The sequence below is a fragment of the Harpia harpyja genome, chromosome 10 (assembly GCF_026419915.1).
Source record: "Harpia harpyja isolate bHarHar1 chromosome 10, bHarHar1 primary haplotype, whole genome shotgun sequence".
Classification (NCBI taxonomy): domain Eukaryota; kingdom Metazoa; phylum Chordata; class Aves; order Accipitriformes; family Accipitridae; genus Harpia; species Harpia harpyja.
Window position 1 is genome coordinate 21,730,040 of NC_068949.1, and position 9,381 is coordinate 21,739,420.

The 9,381-nt window shown below is 43.6% G+C and overlaps 1 protein-coding gene across 1 annotated transcript; it reads left to right on the forward strand.

The window, feature by feature from the left end:
- The first annotated feature begins 807 nt into the window (after positions 1–807).
- On the forward strand, positions 808–7,412 carry COMTD1 (catechol-O-methyltransferase domain containing 1). The gene is made up of 7 exons (XM_052799958.1): positions 808–969; positions 2,286–2,419; positions 3,257–3,362; positions 4,221–4,339; positions 4,601–4,655; positions 6,123–6,256; positions 7,026–7,412. Exons 1-7 carry the CDS (start codon positions 888–890, stop codon positions 7,176–7,178), a joined length of 783 nt encoding a protein of 260 aa, XP_052655918.1. The 5' UTR covers positions 808–887; the 3' UTR covers positions 7,179–7,412.
- Positions 7,413–9,381: the final 1,969 nt, after the last annotated feature.

The window sequence follows — 9,381 nt, forward strand, 5'->3', positions numbered from 1 at the left end:
GAAAGTTTTTTTAGCCTGATTTCTAAGACAAGAAGATGGCACAGTCACTGTTGGTTTATCTATCAATTCCCTCAGCAAAAGATCAGGCCAGGAAGGACATCCCCAAACAACCAGGCTGTCAAACAGTGGCAAAGGCACTGCTGCACTTCACCTGGAAGGTGCTGCAAAAGGGGGCTGAAACAGCAGCAGAGGAAACCAGGCCCCATTCCCTCTCTCATGGAGGATGTTCCTTGATCCCTTTCACCTGGAAACTCACAGTTCTTTTGGTCACAGGACTTAAGTCCCACAATGTTACGTGCTTTTTGATAAGGAATCTGCTCGCACCTCAGCTGCAAAAAACATCTGTGCTAAGGGAAGGAGAGAGAGCATTTCCAGGGCTAACTGGGGGCCCAAGTCTCTCATGAGGACATTTCTCTCAAGAGCTCCACCGTCGGAGCTCGTTATCAAGTCCACACAACACCTGGGTGTGTTTTAAAAGGAAGACTACAGCGAAGGCATACCAGAACCGGCCTCTGAGGAGGTGGCAGCACAAACCCCAGGTGCTGCTTTTGTCACTTTACGCGCCGCTACAGAGTATGTCACTCGAGAGGAAGGCGCGCGTCTCCCTCGGGGTGCCCAGCCCCGGGCACCTCGGGGCGCGGGTGGTGTGCGTAAAAGCCACCCAAATCAACCAGAGAGCCGGCTCCCAGAGGACGCGGCGGGCCGCCAGCCACGGTCACCGGCGCGGCGCCCCGCCCCGCCGGGAGGAGGAGGCGGCCCGGGGCCGCCCCGAGGCACACCGCGCCGCGCCGCCGCCACGTGCCGCCCGGCCCCGCCCCGCGCCCGCGCGTGACCGGCCCGGGCCGCGCCCCTCTCACCCGCCGCGCCGCGCCGCTCCCGGCCCCGAAATGCCCCTTTTCAGCGTGCCCAAAGAAGTGGCCGTCGGGACGGCGATGCTGGGGGTCGCCTTTGCCACCGGGATGCTCGCAGGTAAGCGGCGCCCGCCCCAAAACGCACACGCTGCGCCCTCCCCTTGCCCCCACCGGGGCCGGGACGGGGGCCGGGACGGGGACCGCGGCAACCCGGGCAGGCCCCCCCCCCTCCCCCCCGGTTGCGGGCGGTCGTCGGGGGAGCATCCCCCCTCGGTGCTCCCCTGAGCGGGGCTGGGCCGGGCCGGGATTTCGCTGAGCCGCGGCGGTAAATACAGTGATGCTATTAGAGGCCAAGCCGCTCTCTGTAATCCAGCTACTGCAGCGTGGGGTCAGGGAGCCGGCGGGGTCGGGGCCAAGGTCCCAGCAAAGGCGAGGGCACGCTCCCAGCCCGGCCCCTGCCTGCGTGCGCTTGGCCAGCCAGAAAACGCCGTGGTGGCGTCCTGGTCACGGCTTTCTCTTCTGCTAGCGGTTTCGTTTCCATTCCCCGGGGTCAGAGGAGGTGCGAGCCCGCGATCAGGCTGGGGAAGGAGGCTGGTGTCGGCCCTGTAACGCAGCCCCTTGCTTACTTACCCTTTGACGTCAGGCAGGGTGCTGAAACAATCTACACCTCGGTGCGATCGTCTGTAAAATAGAGCCATTAACAGATAATAAAACAAAAACCTCGAAATAAAAGTGTTCTTTAATAGCAAACAACTATCAGGAGATGAGGAACTGAATTTTTTGTTGTTACTTATTTACAATACTAAATATTTGCCCCGTTTAGTAAAAAGCGTTGGGCATCAAAGCCGAGAGCAGTTCTGTATTTAAGTAGACAAGCAACCGTCCTTCAGCTTTCAGCACCTACTTTGTTTGCACACTGGTTTCGTGCTAAACAAGTCATTGAGCAACGTCAGATTTCCCCTGGCTAGAGGGCCCGACACTGTCATGTGGAGAACACAGGGCTTGAGAAGACGCGTCAGCTGATGGTCCTAAAGACCAGCAGCCTCTATCCATCTGCAAAACAAGGTCCCCAGACTAAGAAAATAGCGTGCCTCATTCACGCTTCTGTCCTTACACTTGCCCTTTGAGTTTTGATGTGGTTACTGACAGCTTGTAACTTTCACCGTGGTCACTGAAAAACACAGTACCCAAGCCTTTCCCTTTCGGCCTTCACAGACTTGGGCTGGACATCTTAGAGGTTAAAAAGAAGGAGGAAAAAAAGTTATAGCCCACTGAGCTGTCCAGCTACATTGCATTTACCTTTTTCACTAGATTTTTCAGAGCAAAGAACTCTTTAACCTTTAGTCATACTTAAGTGCTTGCTTTATTTAAGCAGACCATAACTCAAAAAGATAAAAGTTCTTATTATTGCTTTTTTTTTTTTTTTTTCCCCAGGTAAAAGATACCCTTCTTTAGTTTTTGGGACACCGAAATCATCCAAGAGTATTATTGGGAAAAGTGGTCCCCTCTGGCAATACATACTGGATCACTCTTTGCGGGAACATCCAATTCTAAAGAAGCTGCGACTGGTCAGTATTCTATCCCCCAACACAGGTTTTCTGTTCACTGCTGTTACTGTTCCACGAGGACCTTTTGGTATTGCCCACACCTCGTCCTGAACTGCTCGACTCTTTGTGATATTCCTTCCTCCATCTTATTTGCATACACATTAAAATTTGTTTTGAACTGGTAATACCCAGACTTTTCCATGTTCAGGGCTACCTAAATGAGTATTTAATAGTATCAGCATACTTTTTATCCATGGGTCCTAAGTCCATGTGTTTGGGCTGCGCTTGATTTTGACTTGAACAGATTACTTCTGTTCATTTTAGTTGGCATATAAGGAAACTCAGAGCTCAGAGAGGTGATGTCCTCCTGCGCTGTGTAGCCAGAACCACGTGGTCTGACCTTTGGCAACAGACTTTAACCTAGCAGTTCATAAAGCCATCCTACATGTCTTAGAGGAATAAGAGCATGAGTACAAGGGTTATAATTTAAAAAAAAAAAAAAAAAAAGTGCATCTGTTTATGTAAATTCACAGAAATAAAAGGCTTCCACAGTCAAGGTTCCTCTGTGGTTCTTCATCAGCTATGGCTATTGCCAAGGTTGCCACAGCCATGGTAACTTTGGGGCATATTACCGCTTTGAATGATTAACCACTGCTTATGACATACACCCTGCCCTCCTTAGTTACTGTTAAATTCAAACTGATTTCTGGCTCATAGATGGAGCACGAAGCCATCTAAAATGAGAAAGGTAGGAGCATCTGTTTTTCCTAGAGTTTCTCTGAGTTTTTGCCTTAGGGTATTGTTTTGGAAGCTTTGGGTTTTGTTTGTTGTGATGTGTTATTTTTTTCCCCTTTCTAGCTCACTGCTGATCATCCCTGGAGTAAAATGATGGTGTCCTGTGACCAGGCTCAGCTTATGGCAAATTTGGTCAAACTCATTAAAGCCAAGAAAGTTCTTGAAATAGGTAAGAGTGTCACTTTGTCCTCTCTGGAGTAGAATAAAGCTCCTGGCTATGCTTCTCCAAATACAGCCATGTTTACATAAGATATCTGAACATAGTACAGCACTACATACCTGTCTCGGCAAACAGGTGGGCAAACTACAGTGTGAAAAGTAGTGTCTAATTTGCACTTGCTTGCAACTTTGTCTATCTGTCCATTCAGTAATTCTGGCATCAGCATGGATGTCTCATCAACTCTGAGGCAACCTGAAAAAATAAGATCAACAGATCACTTGAGTCTCCAGTGGTTGCAGGACAAGGTGTATTCTTTCCTTCCTGTATCGGCTTCTTGCCAGAAAGAAATGTCTTGCTGCACAGGCCCTGCATCCAATCCACTTTCCTTGATGCACCTACATTAGCAGGATGGCCCAAAGCTAGACTGATGCTGAACATTCAGGTGTGGGTTCCCACCGTCTTCATTCTTGGCCTGGCTGTTATGATGCCCTGGTATTTTGCTGCTGGTCCAGTCCCTTTGGCTCCGGATTTAGCTCCACTTTTAAATCAGGGTGTTCCTCAGAGGTGCAGGACCAGACGCTGCCCTGTGTGTCCAGGAGACTTGTGGGAAAAAACAACATTAAGCTTTGCTAAAAGACTGATTTAAAAAAAAAAAAAAGAAAAAGAAAAGTAAAAATTCCTCCCAAACCACCATTACATTAAAATGGTAAAATGGAGGGGAAAACCCTTTGTGTCCATTAACAAATTGCCATCCTTGACTCCTTTGGGGGTTTTATTCCTGAAGGAAGCCCTGTAGTTCACTATTTATCTTTTTTTTTTTTTTCCTCACAATATGGTAAGTGTTGATGACTTTTATGATTTTCCTAGGTGTTTTCACAGGTTATAATACCTTGAATATGGCACTTGTCCTACCAGATAATGGCAGAGTTATTGCTTGTGATATAAATGAGGACTATGTCAAAATTGGAAAGCCACTGTGGAAAGAGGTAAGCAGCATCTCTTCTGTTACACGTTTGGGACAGCTGCATTTGCATGTCAAGGGATTTTGGTATCTTAGACTTACTTGCATATTCACACAGAAGCATTCCTGTCATTAAAGAAGGCTGAGATGGTTTGATTTGGAAAGACAAATAAGTGCTGTCTGGAACCTAGAAATAATAGGGAAAATATCTGAACTGCCTGAGTGCAACCTACTAACATGTTATTTCTTGACCACTTTGATCAACTCTTTGTTCTTTTCATTCTAGGCAGGAGTAGAGCATAAAATTGACCTGCGGATTAAGCCAGCAATTCAAACACTTGGTAAGTAACCTAAAATACCCTTTTTTTTTTTTTTTTTTTAATCCCTCCCCTAGAAAGAGGAGATGGATATAATACTGATGAAATCTAAGACCAAATATGCTTGTGGATGTGATCCCTTTGCTAACAGTGGGACAGCTTCTCTTATATTAAAAAAAAAAGAAAGAGAAAACTTCACAACTTCAGAAGCTCAGTTTTCCTACATGCTAGCAGAGAGGAAAAAAACGCTTGTCCTGTGTAGTGGGCTGTACTGGTCACTCACCTGTCCTGTCCATTGCCTTGTTTAATCTATGAAATACTATTGTCAGCTGCTTCTGGGAAAGCTGATTAAAAGAGATTAATTAGACAAAGCCCAATTTCTCTATCCATTGTCCATTCTGAGCAAGTATTTCTTTGTTATAGACAGGAAGAGTTTTCTGAAAGGGCTGAGGTGCAGAAAAAATACAGAAGCCAATATAAAACTTAGGGTATAACAGTTTAATTGTGTCCAGAGGAGTTCAAATTTAGGATGTGCCAAAAGCATGCAAGGCCATTAGAAAGGCAATGACTTTTCTCATTCAAGAAAAGAGAAGATGTGGGGCAGAGGGAATATTAATAAATATTGTGAAAATGCAAGAACTTTGCTAGGAATGGAGAAGGCGGAAAAAGGTTTCCAGCAAAGGTGTTTGATGGATCCACAGATCCATCCATAACCTTGTATTACTTCCAAATTCATCCATCCTTTCTAAAGAGGCAAATGTTAGCAGCCTGCTAGGAGGCACTGTACTTGAATTCTGATGGACAGATTTGTCTAGGCAATGCTTCAGACAAAAAGATCCTCTGTTGGCAGAGGATAAGGGCAGGTGAGAAGGGTGGCCAAGAACCTTAGGAAGGCAGCAGTCAGCCCCTCCACAACTGGTCGTTTGGAGTTCTTGGTCAAGAACTCCATTTAGGAGAACTTAAAACTGAATTCCACTTGCCTTAGCCCAGAGAGGGACTACTTATAGCAACCCTTTGCTGTGATAAAGATCTCTGACAGGGTTTGTTCCTGACTTGTATCATGGTACTTGATCATCAACAAGAAATTAGCATTTAAGACTTGTTCATAAATGTGAGAAAAATCCTAATCTACTTAAGAAAACAGTTCTCAGTCAGCTCAAAAAACAGCTGAAGGTGTAGAGTGTGTCCAGTTTCAAACTGCTTGACTTGTTTTTACTGCACCTTTCAGCAGTCCCAGCTCTATCCTGCAGGTTCAGAACTACTCCATGAACTTCGAAGTAGGCAGAACTCAGTAACTGAGTGGTTTATGGTATACATCATGTCTAGATTGGTTTCTGTGGGGTAAGCTTTTCTAGTAATTAGCTGTAGAGGAATAGGCTGCCTGGTCAAGGCACCAAAAACATTATTTAATGAGAACTTTGACACAAATGGATGACTTCCTCCTACACAGCACTAACCGAGGTATAACAACTCACTTTGTTACTCATCTAGATGAACTGTTGGCCAGCGGAGAAGCAGAAACCTTTGACTTTGCTTTCATTGATGCGGATAAAGAAAGCTGCAATGAGTACTATGAAAAATGTTTGCGCCTCATAAAGAAAGGGGGAATAATAGCTATTGATAATGTAAGTACTGCAGTTGTGGTGGTAGTAGCATAGGGAGTTACTGCTTTTGCCTCTGGGAAAGGACAAAAAAAAGTCACAGTGAGATTCTAGTAATGTGATTTCTGACCAGCAACTCAGTTGCCAATTGCAACATGTTTGTTCCACGTTTATATAAAGGAGGCTTTTAAAATTCAACATAAATTCCTAAAGTAAGCTATATGGAACACTAGTATAAGCAAGGAATAAAACCCTATAGAAGTAAGAAGTAATGTGTTAAATTTATGTTAGTACGTAAACAGCCTGTGATAACCGAAACTTACCAAATTTTTTGTAATTCATTACAGAGAATGCTCTGTATTGTTCTGATTTGTCTTGTAGTGCGTTTTCTACTATGTACAGTACTTACACAAGATCAAAGGTAGCACTTGTAATCAGTAACTACTACTAAGTTATCAATTAATAACTTACTAGAAACAAAGAATGATGTTAAACTTCAGGTACCTTCAGGGTCATGGTGGCAGCTGAATAGGAGCTTTTAAAAATAACTATGTTTAATCACATCTTTTTTTATTTTGGCTTCTGATTTGCAGTAGAAGTACAATTAGCCAATTCTATGGACTCCCAATCCCACTTGCTTATGAGAGCTCCATGTCAGAGACCACTAGAAATCTGAAATACAATAAATAATATCAATTTCTAGAAAATATGCAGGACCTTTTCCAAAGCTTCCTTTGTGGTCCAAGGAACATATTGGAACAAATGAGGTGCATGACATTTCTTTTTTCAATAGGTCCTTTGGAGTGGAAGGGTGCTAAAACCAAGAAAGGATGACTTGGCAACCCAGAGCATCCACCACCTCAATGAGAAGCTTCTCAGAGATGCACGAGTCAATATCAGCATGCTCCCAATGGGGGATGGAGTCACATTAGCGTTCAAGTTGTAACTGGAGGAAGCCCAGCAGACAGGAAACAACAAGCAGCATCAAATCATCAGGAAAAATGCAGGCGGAACAGTATCAAAAATGGTTATTTAACCTATATCTCCACTGGGTAGTGTAGCCTGGGAAAGTAGACTTTAGGAGCAGCAGGATCCTAAGGGCAGCTAAGTTGGGAAGAGAGGCTTATTTCGAGATCTACTATGACTTCTTATTTTAATTATAATAAAGCAAGTAAACTTACCTGAAGTTGTCCTTGTAAGACAGTGTTTGGAAAAAATCTCCCTCTGTAGAATGACTGAGTTCCAAGTGAGTCAATACAACAAAGTAATTTTCTGTTCTGAAAGAGGCTTCTGAGTAGCAGAATAATCAGTCCTACCATCAAAAGGAAAAGAAGTGGAGTTTACAAATGTTAAAAGCCATAATAGAAAAATGGGGTTTTAATGAAATGTACATGACATCAAGGAGATTGCTAGCCTTCGCAAACTAATTATATTGAAAGTGGCTGGTAATCCTTGCCTCAATATACACCATCTGGAGAAAAAAAAAAGAGTTGTCTTTAAAAGCATGTCAAAAGACAAACAGGATTTCCAATACAGAGCACTGCCTAAAACCTTTGTGTGTGAGGACTGGATTTCTTTAACCTAGGTAACAGTGCAAGTTCTGACTTTTTTGAAGTCAGAATGAGGAAGGGCAAATGGGCAAGAAGAAAACCAAAACAATTCTTTCTCCTTCCTCTCTCCCTCCCATCTGCTCACAAAGCAGCAACTTGTTAGGTGCTTGTTTCCTAGAAAGCTGCAAGCACAGAGCATTGGTGGCAAGTCTACAGAAGGAAAATGATGATTGTTTGAGGATGCAGTACAGCTGTTAACTAGCTATTCAGATAATTACTGCAAGCAGAAATTCCCTTCCCCAGGTAGCATGTAACAAAATGATGCTTTTTCCACACCCTAGTGAAGTATTTTTCCTACCGTATTTGTAACTCCTAGTTAACTTCATTTGCTGTTTTCGTCCATTACTGTTGTTTCATCCTGATGCATTCTATAAAATTTTTGATCAAGAAACAGTAGTTGGAAAAGCTTGCCTTACCTGGGACCAATGAAGGAGACTTAAGGGAGCCGGAGGCACATTCTGTTCGAGCTAGAGAATAAGAATCCAACTAATGACTTCTTTCCACAGTGAATTACAAATAGTAATAACTAATCTTTAGGGCTTCTTATTTCAGCCTGAAATTCCTATTACAGAGAAAACCTTACTAACCAAGAAACAGAAACTAGCATTTTACAGACAAAAGCTCCACTGGCTACTGTTTTGGCGGACTGATAAACTGGAAGGCTATCATATGTATATTGAGGACAAAGGTCACTTTAGATTTGTTGGCTTCCTGTAGGGATGCTGTATTACAGCTAAGAGAATCCTTCTTCCATTTGCTTAAATAATGCACTTGAATGACTCAAGGCACTGGGGGACAAAGATTTCAAGTCTCAAAATTGTTAGAACTGGCTACTTGGCTCATGTTTTTGAAATTTCAGCTGGGTGGCTTGGGTTCTGATAAGGTGCAGACATTCAGGGCACAGGTCTTACCTGTCTCAGACACTCGTGGTAGTATATTGCAGTGGGAGAGTAATGAAGAAAGGAAGTGTTGCCCGATGGTTTCAGAGTATGACTATGAGTGAGATCTCAGTTCTATTTCTGTCACTTCCACTTAAAACCCTGATTTAGCAGAGCATGTCAGGATGTACTTAAGTACTTTGCTGAATTGAGAACTGGCTGCTGTAAAGTAAAATCCATGCCTGGGAGAAGGCCAGGACAAGGTGTATATGGCCCTTAAATGAGTTTTTTAAATAGGGCATAAAGCTTGCCCAATTTCTTTTTTGGGTACAGTTTTACCCTCAGAGCTTCAAACCTCTGTGTGCCTCAGTTTTCTTATCTGCATAAAAGAAATAACACCTTACCAAATTCTTAATGACTATAATAGCTTTCAGATGGAGTGGCTAAAGAAATATACAAGATCATTATTACATTTCCAGGCAAAGCTTCTGGCTGTGTTCTACATTATAATTTTACTTTTTAAGCAGATAACAAAAAATTGTAGGGGTTACAAACACAAAATGGGTCACTTTAACAGCTGGGACATCCTCTCAAATATTCCTGCTTTCAGAGGCTGTAGGCTGATAATCATGAGCAAGCTACAAGCTGTTAAGAATACATA